This window comes from Gymnodraco acuticeps, unplaced genomic scaffold (genome assembly GCF_902827175.1).
Source record: "Gymnodraco acuticeps unplaced genomic scaffold, fGymAcu1.1, whole genome shotgun sequence".
NCBI classification, from domain to species: domain Eukaryota; kingdom Metazoa; phylum Chordata; class Actinopteri; order Perciformes; family Bathydraconidae; genus Gymnodraco; species Gymnodraco acuticeps.
In genome coordinates, this window is record NW_022991332.1 from 81,557 (window position 1) to 109,322 (window position 27,766).

General features: G+C 46.2%; 2 protein-coding genes across 2 annotated transcripts in view; both read right to left on the reverse strand.

Annotated features, from left to right (window-relative positions):
• LOC117562563 (cyclin-dependent kinase-like 5) overlaps window positions 1–27,760 on the reverse strand; it is a gene marked incomplete at its 5' end in the record, with an annotated part of 43,512 nt that extends 15,752 nt beyond the window's left edge. Inside the window, 12 exon segments of the mRNA XM_034240413.1 lie at window positions 442–544; window positions 1,060–1,155; window positions 1,757–2,163; window positions 2,166–2,563; window positions 2,565–2,735; window positions 4,008–4,162; window positions 8,974–9,054; window positions 13,918–14,107; window positions 18,198–18,288; window positions 21,352–21,411; window positions 27,394–27,514; window positions 27,624–27,760. Coding sequence (XP_034096304.1) covers window positions 442–544; window positions 1,060–1,155; window positions 1,757–2,163; window positions 2,166–2,563; window positions 2,565–2,735; window positions 4,008–4,162; window positions 8,974–9,054; window positions 13,918–14,107; window positions 18,198–18,288; window positions 21,352–21,411; window positions 27,394–27,514; window positions 27,624–27,760 — 2,010 coding nt within the window.
• LOC117562564 lies at window positions 23,881–26,902 on the reverse strand. The gene is made up of 2 exons (XM_034240414.1): window positions 26,886–26,902; window positions 23,881–26,653 (listed from the first exon to the last, which is right to left on the reverse strand). Exon 2 carries the CDS (start codon window positions 26,039–26,041, stop codon window positions 24,110–24,112), a length of 1,932 nt encoding a protein of 643 aa, XP_034096305.1. The 5' UTR covers window positions 26,042–26,653; window positions 26,886–26,902; the 3' UTR covers window positions 23,881–24,109.
• Window positions 27,761–27,766: the final 6 nt, after the last annotated feature.

Sequence of the window (27,766 nt, forward strand, 5' to 3'; positions counted from 1 at the left end):
ACAGAAGGCCGTTGCTAGAAGCTGCAGCTAGACTGCAGAAGCATTAGTTTTTGTTTTTGAGGATGGAACAACTTCACACACAGATATAGGGAGGCTAGACCTATAATTCATTTATTTTGGTTCATAAATGAATGTCAAGACATTTATGTTATTGATTTCTGAAGCACTTTCTAAATAATAAAAAGAGAGTTCATATGTATTTACTGCATGTATGCATTGATGAAAAATAAGCCATGTGCAGTAATATAGAAAATTGAGGATGCAACGCATTGGTATGAATCGTGATGCATCGGGATGCATCGGGATATCGAATTGAATCGAATCGTTGACAGGATAATCGTAATCGAATCGAATCGTGAGACCAGTGAAGATGCACAGCCCTACTGGTGGTGTGTGATGGTGGTGTGTGATGGTGTGTGTGATGTGTGTGAGAACACACACCTCTGTAGAAGCTGCCCACCCTGCGGGGCATGGACTCGCTGTAGATGTTCCGGTTCTCTTTGGATGAGCCGTCCTCCGCCTGCTGATCGTGATACAAGCCCACCTGACCAGAGACACACACAATCTGATGACTCACACGCTGTATGTACAACACAATCTGTGTGTGTGTGTGTGTGTGTGTGTGTGTGTGTGTGTGTGCAGACAGTAACACAGTGTGTGTGTGTGTGTGTGTGTGTGTGTGTGTGTGTGTGTGTGTGTGTGGTGTGTGTGTGTGTGTGCAGACAGTAACACAGTGTGTGTGAGTGTGTGTGTGTGCGTGCAGACAGTAACACAGTGTGTGTGTGTGTGTTTGTGTGTGTGTGTGTGTGTGTGTGTGTGTGTGTGTGTGTGTGTGTGTGTGTGTGTGTGTGTGTGTGTGTGTGTGGTGTGTGTGTGTGTGTGTGTGTGTGTGTGTGTGTGTGTGTGTGTGTGTGTGTGTGTGTGTGTGTGTGTGTGTGTGTGTGTGTGTGTGTGTGTGTGCAGAAGCTGAGGTTGAGCGGTGACATTAGAGAAGCGATGATGTGCTGCATCCACCCACAGACACACTGCATGTGGGCAGGGGGGGGGTGAATGTCGGACCTCTTTCTGTCGCTGAGCGTGAAAAGACGAGCTGGTGTCTCTGATGGAGTCCCTGATGGGGGGGGGTCTGCTGTGGACCTCACTGGGAGCCTCGCTCTGTTGATGAAACATGATGCAGCATGGAGTGAGCAGCAGCACACACACACACACACACACACACACACACACACACATAAACTATATGTACAGTACACAGTATTTATATAAGCCATCCCACACACCAGAGGAAGCTGCAGGAGGAACACACATTTAAAATCCTCTTTTAAATCCACTCAGGTGTCATGGATCTGTTCACCTGTTGCTTTAACCTTTATCAACAGGTGCAGCTCTGGGGTTTGATTGGATGCTAAGCATATTGATTGAAGTTCGATACAAAGAAAAGGTTGATATTTCTGAATCGTGCGAATAATGTTGTATGTGTAAATTGCTGTAAATAAAAGAACTTCCCACAGTTGGTGTAAGTTAACATAAAGCCATGTCCACAGTAAACGGGGGGGGCTGAAGTTGCACTCTCTTATTTATGCCCTGCGTCTGGACTCTGTACTTATTGGGATATTCGTGGAAATGGAACATGGCATTGTGGGTAGTTGTGTGTAGGTTTGTCATAATGTTGTACAAACTGGTGAAAAACTCTAATCCTGCAGATCTGTGTGGAAATTCCTGCTGAGGGGATTATATTAATATGTCTCTGACTGACCCGGCTCAGGTCCTCGTCCCGGGCCCCTCCAGGGTGTCGGGGCAGGGTCCGGTGCTGCAGCTGGGGGGACAGGAGCTGCAAGCTGCTGGCTCTCGTCGGCCCCCCCGGCCCCACCAGCAGACCCTCCTCCCCCCCGTGGGTCCTCTGGTGGTCCCTCCGGACGTACATGGAGTGGCGATGGGGCCTCTGCTGCGAGGAGAAGGGGCTGGTGTATCCCCCCCCATAAGAGAGCGGGTCCTGGGGGGCTGCCAGCGAGTGGGCATGGCCCCTCTCCCCCCCGCCCTCCCCCGGGTCCAGGGTGTCCGGGACCTTGGCGTCCTCCGAGGCCTTGTGCCTGATGGAGGATCTCCTGTAGGATGAGTCCAGCGTGTTGCTCTCTCTCTCGGAGCGCATGCTGGCCCTGCCAGGGCCCCGGGGGCCAGGTGGTCCCCCCGCCGCGGGCTGCTGGGGGCTGTGAGGTCCAGGCAGCTGGAGGGGAAGTACCGGGGCTCGTCGGCGTACAGGTGCACGTCGTTCAGGTTCCCCACAGACTTGGCGTCGCTCAGCATGCCGTGGCCCCTGGACAGGTTCAGGTAGGAGAACTTGGAGGAGCCGTGGGGGTCTGCGTGCCTCCCGTGTTTCTCCCCCCCCTGCAGTGTGTTGGTCTTTCCCTCCACAAACGAGTGGCGGTTCTGCTGCGAACGGAAGTTGGATTTGAGGTACTTGGCCCCAGGGCCGTCTGACCCCTTGGAGCCCAGGCTCAGGTCGAAGTCGGCCTTTCCCTTAGTCTCTCCGGGGCCCAGCAGGTGGGGTAGGTCCCCGGCGCAGGGGGGGGGGGTGGCTGAAGTAGTTCTTGGGGTGCAGGGTGGGGCTGAGGGTGATGGCTGTTGGCAGGTTCCCGTTCAGGAAGGCCTCGGTGCTGGGGAGCAGGTCTTCATGCCGGGGGAGGCTGGAGCACTCCCTGCTGCTGGAGCGGTGGCCCCCCTTCCCCCCGTGGCCCCTGAGACAGAGACAGATTGATGTTGAGCCATGGTGGAGAACCTATTCGTCTTTATTTTAATTATTTTATTTACTTTATTTTACTAAGCTGTGCTTGTTCTCTATATTTAACATGTTAGCTACTCTTTATTACTTTACTTTATTACTGCTAGCATTTATCTGGCGTGTCTCTTTGCTGTTCAGTTCCTCACTGTGGGACTAATGAAGAGTTCTGATCCATGCAGGAACTGTACCTCGCTGTGGGACTAATGAAGAGTTCTGATCCATGCAGGAACTGTACCTTGCTGTGGGACTAATGAAGAGTTCTGATCCATGCAGGAACTGTACCGATGCGCTGTGGGACTAATGAAGAGTTCTGATCCATGCAGGAACTGTACCTCGCTGTGGGACTAATGAAGAGTTCTGATCCATGCAGGAACTGTACCTCGCTGTGGGACTAATGAAGAGTTCTGATCCATGCAGGAACTGTACCTCGCTGTGGGACTAATGAAGGGTTCTGATCCATGCAGGAACTGTACCTCGCTGTGGGACTAATGAAGAGTTCTGATCCATGCAGGAACTGTACCTTGCTGTGGGACTAATGAAGAGTTCTGATCCATGCAGGAACTGTACCTCGCTGTGGGACTAATGAAGGGTTTTGATCCATGCAGGAACTGTACCTCGCTGTGGGACTAATGAAGAGTTCTGATCCATGCAGGAACTGTACCTCGCTGTGGGACTAATGAAGAGTTCTGATCCATGCAGGAACTGTACCTTGCTGTGGGACTAATGAAGAGTTCTGATCCATGCAGGAACTGTACCTCGCTGTGGGACTAATGAAGAGTTCTGATCCATGCAGGAACTGTACCTCGCTGTGGGACTAATGAAGGGTTCTGATCCATGCAGGAACTGTACCTCGCTGTGGGACTAATGAAGGGTTCTGATCCATGCAGGAACTGTACCTCGCTGTGGGACTAATGAAGGGTTCTGATCCATGCAGGAACTGTACCTCGCTGTGGGACTATTGAAGGGTTCTGATCCATGCAGGAACTGTACCTCGCTGTGGGATTAATGAAGAGTTCTGATCCATGCAGGAACTGTACCTCGCTGTGGGACTAATGAAGAGTTCTGATCCATGCAAGAACTGTACCTCGCTGTGGGACTAATGAAGAGTTCTGATCCATGCAGGAACTGTACCTCGCTGTGGGACTAATGAAGGGTTCTGATCCATGCGGGAACTGTACCCGAGGCTGTTGGCTGATATCAAGTCAAAGCAAACACAAAGTGTGTAGACCTGCTGGGGGTGGAGGTGTCTCCGTGGTGCGGTTTCCTCTTGGAGGAGCGGCCGGGGGTCGGGGTGGGGGGTCCGGGCCTCAGGCTCTGGAAGGCCTGGTGGTTCAGACACTGCTCCGTCAGGAAGCGCTCCGTCGGGTTCAGCAGCAGCAGGTTCTGACCGTAAAACAGAAGGAGCCGTGAGCCTCATACTGTACACAGACACACACTCACACACACACACACACACACACACACTCGCTTGCTGTGAGTCATCTCTTTGTCTTCACTCACAAAGATGTGTGACATGTTCCTTCTCAAACTAAAATGTTTTATTGTCTCACGATGAGAGTTGAATCTTTAACTCAAAATAAAACTTGTAAACTAAAGAAGGATAATTCAGATCCGTCTCTGTTTCTCAGGATCTGAAAACACATGAATGAAGGGTTCAAAGGTTTTAGAGAGACCATCAGGAAGGTCTGGGGCAGTTGGGATGGGGTCATCAGAACAGGATATGAGGTCATCAGAACAGGATATGAGGTCATCAGAACAGGATATGAGGTCATCTAAACTTGTTATGTCTGTTTCTTTTTGAGGTTGTTATTGCAAAGTTTGACAGAACTGGTCCTGACTCTACTGAACAGATACTGGTCTTGACTCTACTGAACAGATACTGGTCTTGACTCTACTGAACAGATACTGGTCCTGACTCTACTGAACAGAACTGGTATTGACTACTGAACAGATACTGGTCTTGACTCTACTGAACAGATACTGGTCTTGACTATACTGAACAGATACTGGTCTTGACTCTACTGAACAGATACTGGTCTTGACTCTACTGAACAGATACTGGTCCTGACTCTACTGAACAGATACTGGTCTTGACTCTACTGAACAGATACTGGTCCTGACTCTACTGAACAGATACTTGTCTTGACTCTACTGAACAGATACTGGTCCTGACTCTACTGAACAGATACTGGTCTTGACTCTACTGAACAGATACTGGTCCTGACTCTACTGAACAGATACTGGTCTTGACTCTACTGAACAGATACTGGTCCTGACTCTACTGAACAGATACTTGTCTTGACTCTACTGAACAGATACTGGTCCTGACTCTACTGAACAGATACTGGTCTTGACTCTACTGAACAGATACTGGTCCTGACTCTACTGAACAGATACTGGTCCTGACTCTACAGAACAGATACTGGTCTTGACTCTACAGAACAGATACTGGTCCTGACTCTACTGAACAGATACTGGTCTTGACTCTACTGAACAGATACTGGTCTTGACTCTACTGAACAGATGCTGGTCCTGACTCTACAGAACAGATACTGGTCCTGACTCTACTGAACAGATACTGGTCTTGACTCTACAGAACATATACTGGTCCTGACTCTACAGAACAGATACTGGTCTTGATTCTACTGAACAGATACTGGTCCTGACTCCACAGGACAGATACTGGTCCTGACTCTACAGAACAGATACTGGTCCTGACTCTACAGAACAGATGCTGGTCCTGTCTCCACAGAACATATACTGGTCCTGACTCTACAGAACAGATACTGGTCTTGACTCTACTGAACAGATACTGGTCCTGACTCTACAGAACAGATACTGGTCTTGACTCTACTGAACAGATACTGGTCCTGACTCTACAGAACAGATACTGGTCCTGACTCTACAGAACAGATGCTGGTCCTGTCTCCACAGAACAGATACTGGTCCTGACTCTACAGAACAGATACTGGTCTTGACTCTACTGAACAGATACTGGTCCTGACTCTACAGAACAGATGCTGGTCCTGACTCCACAGAACATATACTGGTCCTGACTCTACAGAACAGATACTAGTCTTGACTCTACTGAACAGATACTGGTCTTGACTCTACAGAACAGATACTGGTCTTGACTCTACTGAACAGATACTGGTCCTGACTCTACAGAACAGATACTGGTCATGACTCTACTGAACAGATACTGGTCCTGACTCTACTGAACAGATACTGGTCCTGACTCCACAGAACAGATACTGGTCTTGACTCTACTGAAAATATACTGGTCCTGACTCTACAGAACAGATACTGGTAATGACTCTACTGAGCAGATACTGGTCTTGACTCTACAGAACAGATACTGGTCTTGACTCTACAGAACAGATACTGGTCCTGACTCTACAGAACAGATACTGGTCTTGACTCTACAGAACAGATACTGGTCTTGACTCTACAGAACAAATACTGGTCCTGACTCTACAGAACAGATACTGGTCCTGACTCTACTGAACATATGCTGGTCCTGACTCTACTGAACAGATACTGGTCTTGACTCTACAGAACAGATACTGGTCCTGACTCTACAGAACAGATACTGGTCTTGACTATACTGAACAGATGCTGGTCCTGACTCTACTGAACAGATACTGGTCCTGACTCTACTGAACAGATACTGGTCTTGACTATACTAAACAGATACTGGTCCTGACTCTACTGAACAGATACTGGTCTTGACTCTACAGAACAGATACTGGTCCTGACTCTACTGAACAGATACTGGTCCTGACTCTACAGAACAGATACTGGTCTTGACTCTACTGAACAGATACTGGTCCTGACTCTACAGAACAGATACTGGTCTTGACTCTACTGAACAGATACTGGTCCTGACTCTACAGAACAGATACTGGTCTTGACTCTACAGAACAGATACTGGTCTTGACTCCACAGAACATATACTGGTCCTAACTCTACAGAACAGATACTGGTCCTGACTCTACAGAACAGATACTGGTCCTGACTCCACAGAACAGATACTGGTCTTGACTCTACTGAACAGATACTGGTCCTGACTTCACAGAACAGATACTGGTCTTGACTCTACTGAACAGATACTGGTCCTGACTCTACTGAACAGATACTGGTCCTGACTCTACTGAACATATACTGGTCCTGACTCCACTGAACAGATACTGGTCCTGACTCCACAGAACAGATACTGGTCCTGACTCTACAGAACAGATACTGGTCCTGACTCTACTGAACAGATACTGGTCTTGACTCCACAGAACAGATACTGGTCTTGACTCTACTGAACAGATACTGGTCCTGACTCCACAGGACAGATACTGGTATTGACTCTACAGAACAGATACTGGTCCTGACTCTACTGAACAGATACTGGTCCTGACTCCACAGAACAGATACTGGTCCTGACTCCACAGAACAGATACTGGTCTTGACTCTACTGAACAGATACTGGTCTTGACTCTACTGAACAGATACTGGTCTTGACTCTACAGAACAGATACTGGTCTTGACTCTACAGAACAGATACTGGTCTTGATTCTACTGAACAGATACTGGTCCTGACTCTACAGAACAGATACTGGTCTTGACTCTACTGAACAGATACTGGTCCTTACTCTACAGAACAGATACTGGTCCTGACTCTACAGAACAGATGCTGGTCCTGTCTCCACAGAACAGATACTGGTCCTGACTCTACAGAACAGATACTGGTCTTGACTCTACTGAACAGATACTGGTCCTGACTCTACAGAACAGATACTGGTCCTGACTCTACTGAACAGATACTGGTCTTGACTCTACAGAACAGATACTGGTCTTGACTCTACAGAACAGATACAGGTCTTGATTCTACTGAACAGATACTGGTCCTGACTCTACAGAACAGATACTGGTCTTGACTCTACTGAACAGATACTGGTCCTGACTCTACAGAACAGATACTGGTCCTGACTCTACAGAACAGATAATGGTCCTGTCTCCAAAGAACAGATACTGGTCCTGACTCTACAGAACAGATTATGGTCTTGACTCTACTGAACAGATACTGGTTCTGACTCTACAGAACAGATGCTGGTCCTGACTCCACAGAATATATACTGGTCCTGACTCTACAGAACAGATACTGGTCTTGACTCTACTGAACAGATACTGGTCTTGACTCTACAGAACAGATACTGGTCTTGACTCTACTGAACAGATACTGGTCCTGACTCTACAGAACAGATACTGGTCATGACTCTACTGAACAGATACTGGTCCTGACTCTACTGAACAGATATTGGTCCTGACTCTACAGAACAGATACTGGTCCTGACTCTACTGAACAGATACTGGTCTTGACTCCACAGAACAGATACTGGTCTTGACTCTACTGAACAGATACTGGTCCTGACTCCACAGGACAGATACTGGTATTGACTCTACAGAACAGATACTGGTCCTGACTCTACTGAACAGATACTGGTCCTGACTCCACAGAACAGATACTGGTCCTGACTCCACAGAACAGATACTGGTCTTGACTCTACTGAACAGATACTGGTCTTGACTCTACTGAACAGATACTGGTCTTGACTCTACTGAACAGATACTGGTCTTGACTCGTGTTCAGGACAGAAATGGTCCTGACTGTTCAGAGTGCATGTCTCTGAAGGCTGAGATTACTCTGTGTTGGTGAGTCACTCTGCAGGAGATACACAGCCCACACTGAGACTCTGTTTACTGAGCACACACTGCAGATAGCTGACACACACACACACACACACACACCGCCTCTCTGTCCTTGCTTTAGCTAGGTGATGGAAAAATGTTGGACTTCATGGCAATAATTCAGAAATGTCCTAACAGAATGAAAAGCCCTCTCACAGTCCTTCATGCATTTCTTTATTACCACATCATGTGTGTATTGGTTGTATACTCCCCAGATACATGTGAATACTAGTATTTTAAACTTGTGATAATTCTTGATTAATCAACGAATATCATTGTGATTAACACAGCTTTTTTTTAAATAATTGATTGACAGGACTAATATACATTTAAATATAAAGTCCTGAAAACAAATATAATGGTATACATATTTACATATGAAGTGATAAATATAAAGGTTAAATATATAAATATAAAGCATAAATATATTAATATAAAGGTATAGAGGTCCTCACCTTCAGCAGGTCGAGCAGCGCCCCCCCGATGATGCCCAGGTATCTCCGCTCTAACGTCTGAGGGTGGTTCACAGCAGGGAACTGCAGAAACAGAGGGTTATAGAAGAGACACATAATATCTCCTTATGTATGACTGAAGTGAACATTCCCCAATTCATTTTCACATCCAAGACTCTTTATATTTTAAATTAAAGGAAGCTTAAAGGGCTTAAAGCAGTCCTCTCCTGCTGATGTTCAGGTGTATATCAGTGTGTAGTGTCTCTACTTTAAAGAGTCCTCTCCTGCTGATGTTCAGGTGTATATCAGTGTGTAGTGTCTCTACTTTAAAGAGTCCTCTCCTGCTGATGTTCAGGTGTATATCAGTATGTAGTGTCTCTACTTTAAAGAGTGCTCTCCTGCTGATGTTCAGGTGTATATCAGTATGTAGTGTCTCTACTTTAAAGAGTCCTCTCCTGCTGATGTTCAGGTGTATATCAGTATGTAGTGTCTCTACTTTAAAGAGTCCTCTCCTGCTGATGTTCAGGTGTAAATCAGTATGTAGTGTCTCTACTTTAAAGAGTCCTCTCCTGCTGATGTTCAGGTGTATATCAGTATGTAGTGTCTCTACTTTAAAGAGTCCTCTCCTGCCGATGTTCAGGTGTATATCAGTATGTAGTGTCTCTACTTTAAAGAGTCCTCTCCTGCTGATGTTCAGGTGTATATCAGTATGTAGTGTCTCTACTTTAAAGAGTCCTCTCCTGCTGATGTTCAGGTGTATATCAGTGTGTAGTGTCTCTACTTTAAAGAGTCCTCTCCTGCTGATGTTCAGGTGTATATCAGTGTGTAGTGTCTCTACTTTAAAGAGTCCTCTCCTGCTGATGTTCAGGTGTATATCAGTATGTAGTGTCTCTACTTTAAAGAGTGCTCTCCTGCTGATGTTCAGGTGTATATCAGTATGTAGTGTCTCTACTTTAAAGAGTCCTCTCCTGCTGATGTTCAGGTGTATATCAGTATGTAGTGTCTCTACTTTAAAGAGTCCTCTCCTGCTGATGTTCAGGTGTAAATCAGTATGTAGTGTCTCTACTTTAAAGAGTCCTCTCCTGCTGATGTTCAGGTGTATATCAGTATGTAGTGTCTCTACTTTAAAGAGTCCTCTCCTGCTGATGTTCAGGTGTATATCAGTATGTAGTGTATCTACTTTAAAGAGTCCTCTCCTGCTGATGTTCAGGTGTATATCAGTATGTAGTGTCTCTACTTTAAAGAGTCCTCTCCTGCTGATGTTCAGGTGTATATCAGTATGTAGTGTCTCTACTTTAAAGAGTCCTCTCCTGCTGTTGTTCAGGTGTATATCAGTGTGTCGTGTCTCTACTTTAAAGAGTCCTCTCCTGTTGATGTGCAGGTGTATATCAGTATGTAGTGTCTCTACTTTAAAGAGTCCTCTCCTGCTGATGTTCAGGTGTATATCAGTATGTAGTGTCTCTACTTTAAAGAGTCCTCTCCTGCTGATATTCAGGTGTATATCAGTATGTAGTTACTCTACTTTAAAGAGTCCTCTCCTGCTGATGTTCAGTTGCATATCAGTATGCAATGTATCTACTTGTACATGTCTCTCTGTTGTGATTGGTCAACCACTTAGAGATGCCCCGCCCCTTAGCCTATGATGTACAATGTCTTGGAACGCTGGTCAATAGGGGCTTGAGTGTTCCACAGTGAAGTATTTATGATAACATTATATTTTAAAGCTATTATATGTGCAGCAGCTGGCTCAAAGGGCCCTGCTGCTTTCTTCCTCCTTCTCTTCTTCTGTCTAACTTCATGTTGGTAGGAGATTTCTCCAAAGTTTCCAGAAGCTGTTCTTTTTCAATCACACGTTACTAAGTGTTGTAGAAAGCTGCTGTAGGAGAAGTACGTGATCAAACCACTACCACACTTCCTGTGTTCACTCACAGTGTTGACAGTGTTGCAAGGAAACTTTTTTTTGATGATTAATATATCAGTAAACCGTCCTCAGTCTTCTCTCCTGTTGATCAGATAATGTCAATGTGTCAATGTTTGTGGCAGGGTTTGATCACAGCCGCGACACAAATGATGAATAAAGCAGAACAACTTTTCAGCAATCACCAAAAATCAACAACCATACCTAATATCACCAGCGATCACCAACAACACCTAATATCACCAGCGATCACCAACAACACCTAATATCACCAGCGATCACCAACAACACCTAATATCACCAGCGATCACCAACAACACCTAATATCACCAGCGATCACCAACAACACCTAATATCACCAGCGATCACCAACAACACCTAATATCACCAGCGATCACCAACAACACCTAATATCACCAGCGATCACCAACAACACCTAATATCACCAGCGATCACCAGCAACACCAACAATCACCAACAATCACCAACAATCACCAACAATCACCAACAATCACCATCAATACAACTAACAAGCAATACCTAACTATCCATGTTCAGGTGTTCTCTGTGTTCAGGTGTTCTCTGTGTTCAGGTGTTCTCTGTGTTCAGGTGTTCTCTGTGTTCAGGTGTTCTCTGTGTTCAGGTGTTCTCTGTTTTCAGGTGTTCTCTGTGTTCAGGTGTTCTCTGTGTTCAGGTGTTCTCTGTGATGTGTTCAGGTGTTCTCTGTGTTCAGGTGTTCTCTGTGTTCAGGTGTTCTCTCTGATGTGTTCAGGTGTTCTCTGTGTTCAGGTGTTCTCTCTGATGTGTTCAGGTGTTCTCTGTGATGTGTTCAGGTGTTCTCTGTGATGTGTTCTGGTGTTCTCTGTGTTCAGGTGTTCTCTGTGTTGTGTTCAGGTGTTCTCTGTGTTCAGGTGTTCTCTCTGATGTGTTCAGGTGTTCTCTGTGGTGCGTTCAGGTGTTCTCTGTGATGTGTTCAGGTGTTCTCTGTGTTGTGTTCAGGTGTTCTCTGTGTTCAGGTGTTCTCTGTGATGTGTTCAGGTGTTCTCTGTGTTCAGGTGTTCTCTCTGATGTGTTCAGGTGTTCTCTGTGTTGCGTTCAGGTGTTCTCTGTGATGTGTTCAGGTGTTCTCTGTGTTGTGTTCAGGTGTTCTCTGTGTTCAGGTGTTCTCTCTGATGTGTTCAGGTGTTCTCTGTGTTCAGGTGTTCTCTGTGATGTGTTCAGGTGTTCTCTGTGATGTGTTCAGGTGTTCTCTGTGTTCAGGTGTTCTCTGTGATGTGTTCAGGTGTTCTCTGTGATGTGTTCAGGTGTTCTCTGTGTTCAGGTGTTCTCTGTGTTCAGGTGTTCTCTCTGATGTGTTCAGGTGTTCTCTGTGGTGCGTTCAGGTGTTCTCTGTGATGTGTTCAGGTGTTCTCTGTGTTGTGTTCAGGTGTTCTCTGTGTTCAGGTGTTCTCTGTGATGTGTTCAGGTGTTCTCTGTGATGTGTTCAGGTGTTCTCTGTGTTCAGGTGTTCTCTCTGATGTGTTCAGGTGTTCTCTGTGATGTGTTCAGGTGTTCTCTGTGATGTGTTCAGGTGTTCTCTGTGATGTGTTCAGGTGTTCTCTGTGATGTGTTCAGGTGTTCTCTGTGGTGTGTTCAGGTGTTCTCTGTGTTCAGGTGTTCTCTGTGATGTGTTCAGGTGTTCTCTGTGATGTGTTCAGGTGTTCTCTGTGTTGTGTTCAGGTGTTCTCTGTGTTCAGGTGTTCTCTGTGATGTGTTCAGGTGTTCTCTGTGATGTGTTCAGGTGTTCTCTCTGATGTGTTCAGGTGTTCTCTGTGATGTGTTCAGGTGTTCTCTGTGATGTGTTCAGGTGTTCTCTGTGATGTGTTCAGGTGTTCTCTGTGGTGTGTTCAGGTGTTCTCTGTGTTCAGGTGTTCTCTGTGATGTGTTCAGGTGTTCTCTGTGATGTGTTCAGGTGTTCTCTGTGATGTGTTCAGGTGTTCTCTCTGATGTGTTCAGGTGTTCTCTGTGGTGCGTTCAGGTGTTCTCTGTGATGTGTTCAGGTGTTCTCTCTGATGTGTTCAGGTGTTCTCTCTGATGTGTTCAGGTGTTCTCTGTGTTCAGGTGTTCTCTGTGTTGTGTTCAGGTGTTCTCTCTGATGTGTTCAGGTGTTCTCTGTGTTCAGGTGTTCTCTGTGATGTGTTCAGGTGTTCTCTGTGTTCAGGTGTTCTCTGTGTTGTGTTCAGGTGTTCTCTCTGATGTGTTCAGGTGTTCTCTCTGATGTGTTCAGGTGTTCTCTCTGATGTGTTCAGGTGTTCTCTGTGTTCAGGTGTTCTCTGTGGTGTGTTCAGGTGTTCTCTGTGATGTGTTCAGGTGTTCTCTGTGATGTGTTCAGGTGTTCTCTGTGATGTGTTCAGGTGTTCTCTGTGTTCAGGTGTTCTCTGTGGTGCGTTCAGGTGTTCATCGGGCTGACAGCTGGCCTGTGTCTGCAGCAGGGTTTTTCTGGGAGCAGGAAGATGATGCAGTGTGAGTCACTGATCCGTCACAGAAACACAACGAGAGCAGCGAGGAATAAAGACAGAGAAACGAGGGGGAGGCAGAGAGACAGAAAGCAGAAAGAAGTCCAGAGAGGAGAAATAATGTTTCTAGAATCGATTTAAGTTACGATTCAGCGTCTCATCTTTTCCCTGTTTTTTAACTGAATATCTTTTAATCACATTCCTGATGTTTCTCTCTGTCAGTGTTTGTCAGATCCTTGTTTATCGTTCATGGGGGGGTTCTGTTTGGCCCTGCTCCGCCTGGATTACCTGAGGATACAGATTTGTTCTGTGTGTCCTGCATTTCTGTGTGTCCCTACCATTCCTTTGTTTGACAGTTTTAAGAAGACAAAACTGAGTGAAGAGTCTCTGGGTCCTGAGCTGGCTGCTGGGACGGAAACACTTTACAGTCCAACATTAATCAGTGATTACAGAAGGTACGTTATAAACTATACATTTCTCGGGACAGAGCAGGGAACAGGGGGGGGGGGGTTGAGGTAGAAAAGGTGGGTTTACCCGCAGGCCGTGGAAGCGAGGATTGTTGTAGAAGAGCTTCATCTGCTCCGGAGGGAGGGGTCCCAGCACCTTCTGGATGGTGAACAGCTGATCAATCTCGCTTTCCCCCGGAAACAGAGGCTGCCCGTCGCTCAGCTCCCCCAAGATGCAGCCCACCGACCACATGTCCACCGCCTTCCCGTACGGAGCCCTGCAGCAGGGGGGTGAGGGGTTATAGAGACCCTGCAGCACAGTGAGGGGTTATAGACAGGGGTGCACATAACTTTTTTGCCCTGGTTCTCAAAGGAGCACCTGGAGATGTTGCTTGGTGCTCATCCTTAAAATGAAATAAACCGTAACTTTTGAGGGGTCTTGACTTTATGCAGAGGTGAACACAGAACACACACACAGAGGTGAACACAGAACACACACACAGAGGTGAACACAGAACACACACACAGAGGTGAACACAGAACACACACACAGAGGTGAACACAGAACACACACGCAGAGGTGAACACAGAACACACACACAGAGGTGAACACAGAACACACACACAGAGGTGAACACTGAACACACATGCAGAGGTGAACACAGAACACACATGCAGAGGTGAACACAGAACACACATGCAGAGGTGAACACAGAACACACATGCAGAGGTGAACACAGAACACACATGCAGAGGTGAACACAGAACACACACACAGAGGTGAACACAGAACACACATGCAGAGGTGAACACAGAACACACATGCAGAGGTGAACACAGAACACACATGCAGAGGTGAACACAAGACAACATTAGCACGAGCAGTAATCCTACAAGCTGTCATCACTCCCCTCCTCACTGTCTTCCTCTCTGTCAGACATGGTAGCTCATGATGTAGGCCTACTTCTTTCTCTCTGGTTGAGTCTGTGATTAGCTGCTTGCATCCACAAGTCAACAGCTGGGTTTTGGGTCGAAAGTCTCTGTTGTCATCTTAGACAAGTGGATGTAATCAAATAAGTATGTGAACATAACCAATAACCTACCATAGCCAATAACAAATGAATGTAACTTATTTTATGTTTGTTGTTCATTCATATCTTATTTTACCTTAACATTTATTTATGCATTTTTTTTTTATCATTCCAGTTTTAAAGGATATGTTTGGTTACTGTCCTATCGTATACATTGGAATGATTTAAAACCTGTTTATCCCAATAATTATAAAGGAGTGCCTTGGAAATATGTGTTTACATCAATTGTGACCAAACCGTTTGAACTTAGACTAAAGTGAACTATCTAAACACTCAGAGTCCTTTACCTCACTGAGCTGTAGTTATCAGCCTCTCAGTCTGACTGGAGAGGACTCTCCCTCCACATCATTGTAGAAACATCTTCTTCTTACATCCGTTAGAGCAGCTAGCACCAGATTCTAATAACAACAGCGCCGGAACTGGTGCACCCTCCCTCTCTCTCTCGCTCACTCGCATTTTGGCTGTGAGCTGCGGGCGCCAGATAAGCCAACATCCCCCATTTTCATCACTTACAGCGCCCATAGTACAGGGCAAATGAAACGTGTAACCGGGGTGAAAAGGGTGTTACATTTACTTAATTATGAATATTGTTACATTAAGGCCGAAAATTAGGATGAGCCCCAACGGTCAAAAATGTGTTTTTCCCTCCCAGAACTGCCAGCGCAGCGCCTCCCCAGATCTGCAATCTAGGCGAACATCTATAACGCCAGTGCTACGGGCCGGCCCTGAGTTCATATGCAACTAACCCAAATATCTTTCTCTCTCTCCTCTCTCCTCTCTTCTCTCTCCTCTCTTCTCTCTTTTCTCTTCTCCCTTCTCTCTCTCCTCTCTCCTCTCTCTCTCTCTCAATGTTGGTACGCAAATGCGCCTTTTTTCAAATGACCCGGTGCTCTTTTTTTGGCGGAGGTGCGCATGCGCACCTGCGCACCAGTTATGTGCAGCCCTGGTTATAGAGACCCTGTAGCACAGTGAGGGGTTATAGATACCCTGTAGCACAGTGAGGGGTTATAGAGACCCTGTAGCACACAGTGAGGGGTTATAGAGACCATGTAGCACACAGTAAGGGGTTATAGATACCCTGTAGCACAGTGAGGGGTTATAGAGACCCTTTAGCACACAGTAAGGGGTTATAGAGACCATGTAGCACACAGTAAGGGGTTATAGAGACCCTGTAGCACACAGTGAGGGGTTATAGAGACCCTGTAGCAAAGTAAGGGGTTATAGAGACCCTGTAGCACACCGTGAGGGGTTATAGAGACCCTGTAGCACAGTGAGGGGTTATAGAGACCCTGTAGCACACAATAAGGGGTTATAGAGACCCTGCAGCACAGTAAGGGGTTATAGAGACCCTGTAGCACACAGTAAGGGGTTATAGAGACCCTGTAGCAAAGTAAGGGGTTATAGAGACCCTGTAGCACAGTAAGGGGTTATAGAGACCCTGTAGCACAGTAAGGGGTTATAGAGACCCTGTAGCACAGTGAGGGGTTATAGAGACCCTGCAGCACACAGTAAGGGGTTATAAAGACCCTGTAGCACAGTGAGGGGTTATAGAGACCCTGTAGCACAGTGAGGGGTTATAGAGACCCTGTAGCACACAGTGAGGGGTTATAGAGACCCTGTAGCACACAGTGAGGAGTTATAGAGACCCTGTAGCACAGTGAGGGGTTATAGAGACCCTGTAGCACAGTAAGGGGTTATAGAGACCCTGCAGCACACAGTGAGGGGTTATAGAGACCCTGTAGCACACAGTGAGGGGTTATAGAGACCCTGTAGCACAGTGAGGGGTTATAGAGACCCTGTAGCACAGTGAGGGGTTATAGAGACCCTGTAGCAAAGTAAGGGGTTATAGAGACCCTGTAGCACAGTGAGGGGTTATAGAGACCCTGTAGCACACAGTGAGGGGTTATAGAGACCCTGTAGCACAGTGAGGGGTTATAGAGACCCTGTAGCACAGTGAGGGGTTATAGAGACCCTGTAGCAAAGTAAGGGGTTATAGAGACCCTGTAGCACAGTGAGGGGTTATAGAGACCCTGTAGCACAGTGAGGGGTTATAGAGACCCTGTAGCACAGTAAGGGGTTATAGAGACCCTTTAGCACACAGTGAGGGGTTATAGAGACCCTGTAGCACAGTAAGGGGTTATAGAGACCCTGTAGCACACAGTAAGGGGTTGTAGAGACCCTGTAGCAAAGTGAGGGGTTATAGAGACCCTTTAGCACACAGTGAGGGGTTATAGAGACCCTGCAGCACAGTGAGGGGTTATAGAGACCCTGTAGCACAGTGAGGGGTTATAGAGACCCTGCAGCACAGTGAAGGGTTATAGAGACCCTGTAGCACACAGTGAGGGGTTATAGAGACCCTGTAGCACAGTGAGGGGTTATAGAGACCCTGTAGCACACAGTGAGGGGTTATATAGACCCTGTAGCACAGTGAGGGGTTATAGAGACCCTGTAGCACAGTGAGGGGTTATAGAGACCCTGTAGCACAGTGAGGGGTTATAGAGACCCTGTAGCACACAGTGAGGGGTTATAGAGACCCTGTAGCACACAGTGAGGGGTTATAGAGACCCTGTAGCACAGTGAGGGGTTATAGAGACCCTGTAGCACAGTGAGGGGTTATAGAGACCCTGTAGCACACAGTGAGGGGTTATAGAGACCCTGTAGCACACAGTGAGGGGTTATAGAGACCCTGTAGCACACAGTGAGGGTTAGAGACCCTGTAGCACACAGTAAGGGGTTATAGAGACCCTGTAGCACACAGTAAGGGGTTATAGAGACCCTTTAGCACACAGTGAGGGGTTATAGAGACCCTGTAGCACACAGTAAGGGGTTATAGAGACCCTGCAGCACACAGTAAGGGGTTATAGAGACCCTGCAGCACAGTGAGGGGTTATAGAGACCCTGTATTACAGTGAGGGGTTATAGAGACCCTGTAGCACAGTAAAGGGTTATAGAGACCCTGTAGCACACAGTGAGGGTTTATAGAGACCCTGTAGCACATTGAGGGGTTATAGAAACCCTGTAGCACAGTGAGGGGTTATAGAAACCCTGTAGCACAGTGAGGGGTTATAGAGACCCTGTAGCACAGTGAGGGGTTATAGAGACCCTGTAGCACAGTGAGGGGTTATAGAAACCCTGTAGCACAGTGAGGGGTTATAGAGACCCTGTAGCACAGTGAGGGGTTATAGAGACCCTGCAGCACAGTAAAGGTTTATAGAGACCCTGTAGCACAGTGAGGGGTTATAGAAACCCTGGGGTTATAACAAGCTTATTGTCGTACCCCAGCAGCAGCTCTGGGGATCGGTACCAGCGCGTCGCCACATACTCCGTGTAGTTGGCATCGGTTCCCTCAGAGAGATTTCGAGCGAAGCCTGCAAGAGAAGAAGTAGAGCAGTTTAATGAGGAGCTGAAACCTGAAAGTGGTCCATCTCTGAGTGCTCGTTAGGATTCAGACTGCAGATATAAGACATGATCAGCCCTCCTAGTAACATGTATGTACAGTAACATGTATCTTCAGTAACATGTATGTACAGTAACATGTATGTACAGTAACATGTATCTTCAGTAACATGTATGTACAGTAAGATATATGTACAGTAACATGTATGTACAGTAACATGTCTCTGCAGTAACATGTATGTACAGTAACATGTATGTAGAGTAACATGTATCTTCAGTAACATGTATGTACAGTAACATATATGTAAAATATATGTACAGTAACATGTATGTACAGTAACATGTCTCTGCAGTAACATGTATGTACAGTAACATGTATGTACAGTAACATGTATGTAAAGTAAAATATATGTACAGTAACATGTATGTAAAGTAACATATATGTACAGTAACATGTATGTACAGTAACATGTATGTACAGTAACATGTATGTACAGTAACATGCATGTACAGTAAAATATATGTACAGTAACATGTCTCTGCAGTAACATGTATGTACAGTAACATGCATGTACAGTAACATGTATGTACAGTAACATGTATGTACAGTAACATGCATGTACAGTAAAATATATGTACAGTAACATGTATGTACAGTAACATGTCTCTGCAGCAACATGTATGTACAGTAACATGCATGTACAGTAACATGTCTCTGCAGTAACATGTATGTACAGTAACATGTATGTACAGTAACATGTATATACAGTAACATGTGTTAAGGTGAGTGAAGCAGGCAGGACCCAAATGCAGAATAAACAGAAAAAATACCTTTATTTAAAGGCTTTTAAGGAACAAACAAAACACTACCTTGTGAACACAGTCAACGACAAACAATGAACCGACAAAGACAGACAGAAAAAACAGAACTTAAATACAAACATGACTAATCACACAAACAAGACACAGGTGAGGAGGGAGGAGAAAACACAGGGGCACCAGGTGAACACAATCGGGTAATCAGGAGGAGGGAACACAGAAAGAAAGCCACAGGCAAGACAGGGGGTGAAGACTTTTCAAAATAAAACATGAAACCAAAGACAGAAAAAGACGAGACAAAACACAACACAGACAGATCGTGACAAACATGTATGTACAGTAACATGTGTCTGCAGTAACATGTATGTATAGAAACATGTATGTACAGTAACATGTGTCTGCAGTAACATGTATGTATAGAAACATGTATGTACAGTAACATGTGTCTGCAGTAACATGTATGTATAGAAACATGTATGTACAGTAACATGTGTCTGCAGTAACATGTATGTATAGAAACATGTATGTACAGTAACATGTGTCTGCAGTAACATGTATGTACAGAAACATGTATGTACAGTAACATGTGTCTGCAGTAACATGAATGTATAGAAACATGTATGTACAGTAACATGTGTCTGCAGTAACATGTATGTATAGAAACATGTATGTACAGTAACATGTGTCTGCAGTAACATGTATGTATAGAAACATGTATGTACAGTAACATGTGTCTGCAGTAACATGTATGTATATAAACATGTATGTACAGTAACATATGTCTGCAGTAACATGAATGTACAGTAACATGTTTCTGCAGTAACATGTATGTATAGAAACATGTGTCTGCAGTAACATGAATGTACAGAAACATGTGTCTGCAGTAACATTTATGTACAGTAACATGTGTCTGCAGTAACATGTATGTATAGAAACATGTATGTACAGTAACATGTATGTACAGTAACATGTGTCTGCAGTAACATGAATGTACAGTAACATGTATGTACAGTAACATTTGTCTGCAGTAACATGTATGTACAGAAACATGTGTCTGCAGTAACATTTATGTACAGTAACATGTATGTACAGAAACATGTGTCTGCAGTAACATGTATGTACAGTAACATGTATGTACAGTAACATGTGTCTGCAGTAACATGTATGTACAGTAACATGTGTCTGCAGTAACATGTATGTATAGAAACATGTATGTACAGTAACATGTGTCTGCAGTAACATGTATGTACAGTAACATGTGTCTGCAGTAACATGTATGTACAGTAACATGTATGTACAGTAACATGTGTCTGCAGTAACATGTATGTACAGTAACATGTGTCTGCAGTAACATGTATGTACAGTAACATGTATGTACAGTAACATGTGTCTGCAGTAACATGTATGTACAGTAACATGTGTCTGCAGTAACATGTATGTACAGTAACATGTATGCACAGTAACATGTGTCTGCAGTAACATGTATGTATAGAAACATGTATGTACAGAAACATGTGTCTGCAGTAACATGTATGTATAGAAACATGTATGTACAGTAACATGTGTCTGCAGTAACATGTATGTACAGTAACATGTATGTACAGTAACATGTGTCTGCAGTAACATGTATGTACAGTAACATGTATGTACAGTAACATGTGTCTCCAGTAACATGTATGTATAGAAACATGTATGTACAGTAACATGTGTCTGCAGGGTGTTGACTCGCTGACACGCAGCGCACGCCTCCTTCACGCTGTGCCATGTTTTCCACCCCCCCGCTCTGTTGATGCAGCAGCAGATGGAGCAGACGCAGGATTAGCGTCTTGTTTCCCGACACGGCTCAACAACTGAGAAGAGGGAAGAGCTGAGAGGAAGGAAACCATTTCTACCAGATTCCCCCCCCCTTCTTTATCATATCACCGTTTCTGTCTTTGTGTGGATCAATGGATGGGATGGGATAAAGGACACACGGCTTCAGATCAAGCCGCTGCCCTCCAGAGGCCTGCAGACTAAAATATCTCCGCTGACAATACTGTGGTGTGTGTGTGTGTGTGTGTGTGTGTGTGTGTGTGTGTGTGTGTGTGTGTGTGTGTGTGTGTGTGTGTGTGTGTGTGTGTGTGTGTGTGTGTGTGTGTGTGTGTGTGTGTGTGTGTGTGTGTGTGTGTGTGTGTGTGTGTGTGTGTGTGTGTGTGTAGTGTGTGTGAGGTTCTCACCAAAGTCACACAGCTTCAGGACGTCATCGGAGCTGATTAGGAGATTCTCTGGCTTTATGTCTGAGGAGGAAGAGTACATGATATATATCTATGTTTTTCTGTGCGTAAACACGTGAACACAGCCGAGTCAGAACTTATTTCTCTGAGAGCAAACACAGATTGTCATCATGATGAATTAATTAAGTGGTCTCTGTGTCATATGTGTGCCGGGTGTTTCCTGCAGGCCTTTTGAGATCGCTGAGTTGCTCTGAGCCAAACGCTCACACCGCCATCTGCTTCCTGCTCGCTGAATCAGCCTCAAAAAGAGCATCTGAACCTTCAGCTGACCCACATCTCAGCGTACCCATCGTACCTGAACACATCTCACTGTACCCATCAAACCTGAACACATCTCAGCATACCCATCGTACCTGAACACATCTCACCGTACCCATCAAACCTGAATACATCGCACCGTACCCATCGTACCTGAACACATCTCACCGTACCCATCAAACCTGAACACATCTCACCGTACCCATCGTACCTGAACACATCTCACCGTACCCATCGTACCTGAATACATCGCACCGTACCCATCGTACCTGAACACATCTCACCGTACCCATCAAACCTGAACACATCTCACCGTACCCATCAAACCTGAACACATCTCACCATACCCATCGTACCTGAACACATCTCACCGTACCCATCAAACCTGAATACATCGCACCGTACCCATCGTACCTGAACACATCTCACCGTACCTGAACACATCTCAGCGTACCCATCGTACCTGAACACATCTCAGCGTACCTGAACACATCTCAGCGTACCTGAACACATCTCAGCGTACCTGAACACATCTCATCGTACCTGAACACATCTCAGCGTACCTGAACACATCTCAGCGTACCCATTGTACCTGAACACATCTCACCGTACCTGAACACATCTCAGCGTACCCATCGTACCTGAACACATCTCACCGTACCCATCATACCTGAACACATCTCAGAGTACCCATCGTACCTGAACACATCTCACCGTACCCATCAAACCTGAACACATCTCACCGTACCCATCGTACCTGAACACATCTCACCGTACCCATCGTACCTGAACACATCTCACCGTACCCATCAAACCTGAACACATCTCACCATACCCATCGTACCTGAACACATCTCACTGTACCAATCAAACCTGAATATATTGCACCGTACCCATCATACCTGAACACATCTCACTGTACCAATCAAACCTGAATATATTGCACCGTACCCATCGTACCTGAACACATCTCAGCGTACCCATCAAACCTGAACACATCTCACCGTACCCATCGTACCTGAACACATCTCACTGTACCAATCAAACCTGCATACATTGCACCGTACCCATCGTACCTGAACACATCTCACCGTACCCATCGTACCTGAACACATCTCACCGTACCCATCAAACCTGAACACATCTCACCGTACCCATCAAACCTGAACACATCTCACCGTACCCATCAAACCTGAACACATCTCACCGTACCCATCCAACTTGAACACATCTCACCGTACCCATCCTACCTGAACCCATCTCACCGTACCCATCAAACCTGAATACATCGCACCATACATATCGTACCTGAACACATCTCACCGTACCCATCGTACGTGAACACATCTCACCGTACCCATCATACCTGAACACATCTCACCGTACCCATCGTACCTGAACACATCTCACCGTACCCATCGTACGTGAACACATCTCACCGTACCCATCGTACGTGAACACATCTCACCGTACCCATCGCACCTGAACACATCTCACCGTACCCATCGAACCTGAACACATCTCACCGTACCCATCGTACCTGAACACATCTCACCGTACCCATCGAACCTGAACACATCTCACCGTACCCATCGTACCTGAACACATCTCAGCGTACCCATCAGTTACGACCCGCCTCCCTACTCAATAGTAGTGGCTCGTGAGGCAGTCCGCAACATAAAACAAAAGTACACAACACGTAGGCACTAAACTGTGATCGTACATTTATTGCCACAATACTTAATCATTCCACTGGAGGACAGGTAAAACAAACAAACAGACGGAGGGGACTTGGGCCAACCACACCACGGGCTGTAGGATCCAGAGCCTTCCTCCGCTACCCAAAATCCAACAGAACCTAACGGGAGAAATAAAGCTGCGAAAACCTAATACTAACACGTCCTCCAGGGAACACAACAAAAAGGCACAAGAGCTCTGACACAGCAGAGACATCCGGAGTAGTGATCGGCGCCCTCCTTCTCCTTCAGTCTCCTCTTTTATGCTCGGCTGAGTGACAACTGGGAACACCTGGGGAAGGCGGAGCCAGGTGTACCTGCACAGCAGAGAGAACAAAGAGGACAACAAAAGGGGGGGAGTACGTAACACCCCCACCATGAGTTAGTGATTTTTTTTTTTTTTTAAAACAAAACAATCACAACAATCAACCTTAGTTGACAGACGTGCTCACCACCACTCATTCCACACACCAGACAGGTTAACAACACACAATAACTGCTATATTATAAGCGCGACCATGCATCAGCCAACACATTATCCTTGCCACGAATGTGTTTGACCTCAACATTGAAGGCTTGCATGAAAATACTCCACCGCATCAACCTTTGATTTGTGTTACGCATTCTCTGCAGAAACACAAGGGGGTTGTGATCAGTGAAAATAGTGACAGGATTGTTTGATGACTCCACGTATACCTCAAAATGGTTCAAAGCCAGAACCATAGCCAGTGCCTCCTTTTCGATGGTGGAATACACCCGCTGGTGTCGATTGAATTTCTTTGAGAAGTATGACACCGGCTCCTCCACCTCACGATCAGCTCCAATACGTCTGCACGCTGCGCATCAGGCAAGTGTGCCAAATGAGACTCCATATTGGCCAGAGTCTCCGCAGCGATCGGGGCCTCCGAGGTGACAGGGGTGTCACTTTTAGCACTGGACAGCGCCTCCACACAGGCAGCGACAGGGTTATGAACAGCCCCAGGGCTTATCGTACCTGATTTCCCACCCTCACGCCATGATGGAGGATCTCTGACCGGTCTGTCCAATCCCGTAGCCGTAAAACTGTCGCGGGTGACTGCCACCGCATTCACTCCCGGCTTAACGAGCACTCTGCCACCGGCTAAATCATTCCCCAAGACCAAATCTACCCCTTCAATGGGAAGACATGGCCGAACCCCGACAGTTACCGGACCTGTGACCAGATCTGACTCAAGATGAATATTATGCAATGGCGAACCCACACACTGCATACCAAACCCCCTCACAAGAACATCCGAACCCACAGCAGACTCCTCAGAGAGGGGAAACACACCCCTTATCATAAAGGATTGCGAAGCTGCTGTATCCCTCAAAATGGTCACTGGAACCCTGTTGTTCTTCCCCGGTAAAGACACCATTCCCTCCATGAGAAACGGAGCAAAAACTTCCAGTTCAGATTTGTGAGACCCTGGCTTTGAAGTACTCACCAAAGCAACCGTCTTTACATGCTTATTTTCATCCCGTAAAAAATAGCAATTCGCAACAATATGACCTATTTTCTTGCAGTAATGACACACTGGCCTATCCGTAGATCCCCAATTCACCTCTCCCGGTTTTTCCTCAGCAACTCTTGGCCTGCTGGACTGCCATGGCACTTTAGTGACGACTGGGGTTTCTCTGATATTATTGTCCACAAACCCGGCCTGTGCCCTAGTCCTCTCACTGTAGACAGTCTTGTGAGTAAGCACATATTCATCAGCCAAAACCGCAGCATCAAACAGTTTCACCGGTTTTTGCTCATTGAGGTATGTGGCTACTGTGTAAGGCAAACAGTTTTTGAATTCTTCCATGAGCACTAATGTTTTTAGGTCCTCTAGAGATGTTGTCCCCGTCGATGAGCACCATCGCTCAAACAGAACCTCTTTCTCACGGGCGAATTCCACATACGCTTGACAATCTTGTATTTTCAAACCACGAAACTTTTGACGGTATGCCTCAGGCACCAGCTCATAAGCGCGCAGAATTGCAGCTTTCACCTGTTCATAATCCCGGCTAACCTCCTCAGATAACGCAGTATACACTTCCTGCGCTTTACCCGCGAGAACGCACTGCAGCATAACGGTCCACATGTTCCCAGGCCATTTAAACGTTGTTGCTACACGCTCAAACAGGACAAAATAGCTATCAACGTCTTTTTCGTTAAACACTGGGATAAACCGAGTATACTTGCCTACGTCAAAATCATGAGGTTGCGCAGACCCCAACTGCTGAGTCTGGTAAGACGTCAGCTCCAGCTCCCTCAAACGTAACTCCGCCTCATATTTCCTCAATTCGAGATTACAGGCGATCTCCTTCTCTCTCAGTCTGTTATCACTCTCCTCTCTAACCATCAACTTGCGCAGCTCTAGCTGAAGTTGAAGGTCGCTCACTTTCTGTGTGACCTCTGTCTCGTCGTCTATGGGAACGTCTACTTCCTCCTCTGACAATACCTCCTGATCTATAAGCGCAGCCAACAGCTGTCCCTTAATGATTTGTTTCTTGTTCTGCTTATTGACTACAACGTCAAATTTGCCTGTGATCAGACCAAGCTGCTGTTTGCTACATGCATCCAACTTCCCCCGAGTCGGATCACCAACAAACCCCTCCAAGTCGAAATCCATCACTGCAACTCTACGCTATACAGCCAACCAAACAAATAAATGCTGTCAAGGGCTTTTTACAAAGTAATACTACTCACCACACCGGCACCTGCCCGAGACAGCCTTTGGACGAGCCCCCATATGTTACGACCCGCCTCCCTACTCAATAGTAGTGGCTCGTGAGGCAGTCCGCAACATAAAACAAAAGTACACAACACGTAGGCACTAAACTGTAATCGTACATTTATTGCCACAATACTTAATCATTCCACTGGAGGACAGGTAAAACAAACAAACAGAGGGAGGGGACTTGGGCCAACCACACCACGGGCCGTAGGATCCAGAGCCTTCCTCCGCTACCCAAAATCCAACAGAACCTAACGGGAGAAATAAAGCCGCGAAAACCTAATACTAACACGTCCTCCAGGGAACACAACAAAAAGGCACAAGAGCTCTGACACAGCAGAGACATCCGGAGTAGTGATCGGCGCCCTCCTTCTCCTTCAGTCTCCTCTTTTATGCTCGGCTGAGTGACAACTGGGAACACCTGGGGAAGGCGGAGCCAGGTGTACCTGCACAGCAGAGAGAACAAAGAGGACAACAAAAGGGGGGGAGTACGTAACCCCATCCAACCTGAACACATCTCACCGTACCCATCGTACCTGAACACATCTCACCGTACCCATCGTACCTGAACACATCTCACCGTACCCATCGTACCTGAACACATCTCACCGTACCCATCGTACCTGAACACATTTCACCGTACCCATCGTACCTTAACACATCTCACCGTACCCATCGAACCTGAACACATCTCACCGTACCCATCGTACCTGAACACATCTCACCGTACCAACCGTACCTGAACACATCTCACCGTACCAATCGTACCTGAACACATCTCACCGTACCCATCGTACCTGAACACATATCACCGTACCCATCGTACCTGAACACATCTCACCGTACCCATCAAACCTGAACACATCTCACCGTACCCATCAAACCTGAACACATCTCACCATACCCATCGTACCTGAACACATCTCACCGTACCCATCGTACCTGAACACATCTCACCATACCCATCTCACCGTACCCATCAAATCTGAACACATCTCACCGTACCCATCGTACCTGAACACATCTCACCATACCCATCTCACCGTACCCATCAAATCTGAACACATCTCACCGTACCCATCGTACCTGTACACATCTCACCACTTTGAGGTCCTTTAAACGGAGTCAAAGCTGATCGGGGCATTATTAGTTGACGTTATTATGTATAATAAGACGCAGCTAGCCTAATCCGAACAATGTATTCATGTATGGGCAAAATCAAATAAAGTAACAATAGGTGGAGTTACCCCTGTGGACGATGTCGTGTTTGTGGCACCAGTGGATGGCACGGATCAGCTGGAAGATGTAGCTGCGAACTTTGTCGGTCGGAACGCCGTTCGGTAATTCTTCCAGCAGCTCCAGCATGTTCTGACCAGGAAATATAAATATATAGAACACATCAGGAGGAAGAACGGGGGGTAAACCTGGTGCATTATATAATGAACAATGATGATGATGAAGAAGATGAAGGACTCACCTTCTCCACGTACTCGAACACCAGGTAGAGTTTTCCGCGGCGGCGGAACGCCTCCTTCAGCTCCACGATGTTCTCCTGCTTCAGGGTCCGGAGCATTTTCAGCTCCCGCAGCGTGGTCTCCTTAACCTCCTCATTCTCTACAC

Coding starts and splice junctions, on each gene's coding strand:
- LOC117562564 (XM_034240414.1), bottom strand. CDS start 26,041: ATGGATTTCGACTTGGAGGGGTTTGTTGGTGATCCGACTCGGGGGAAG.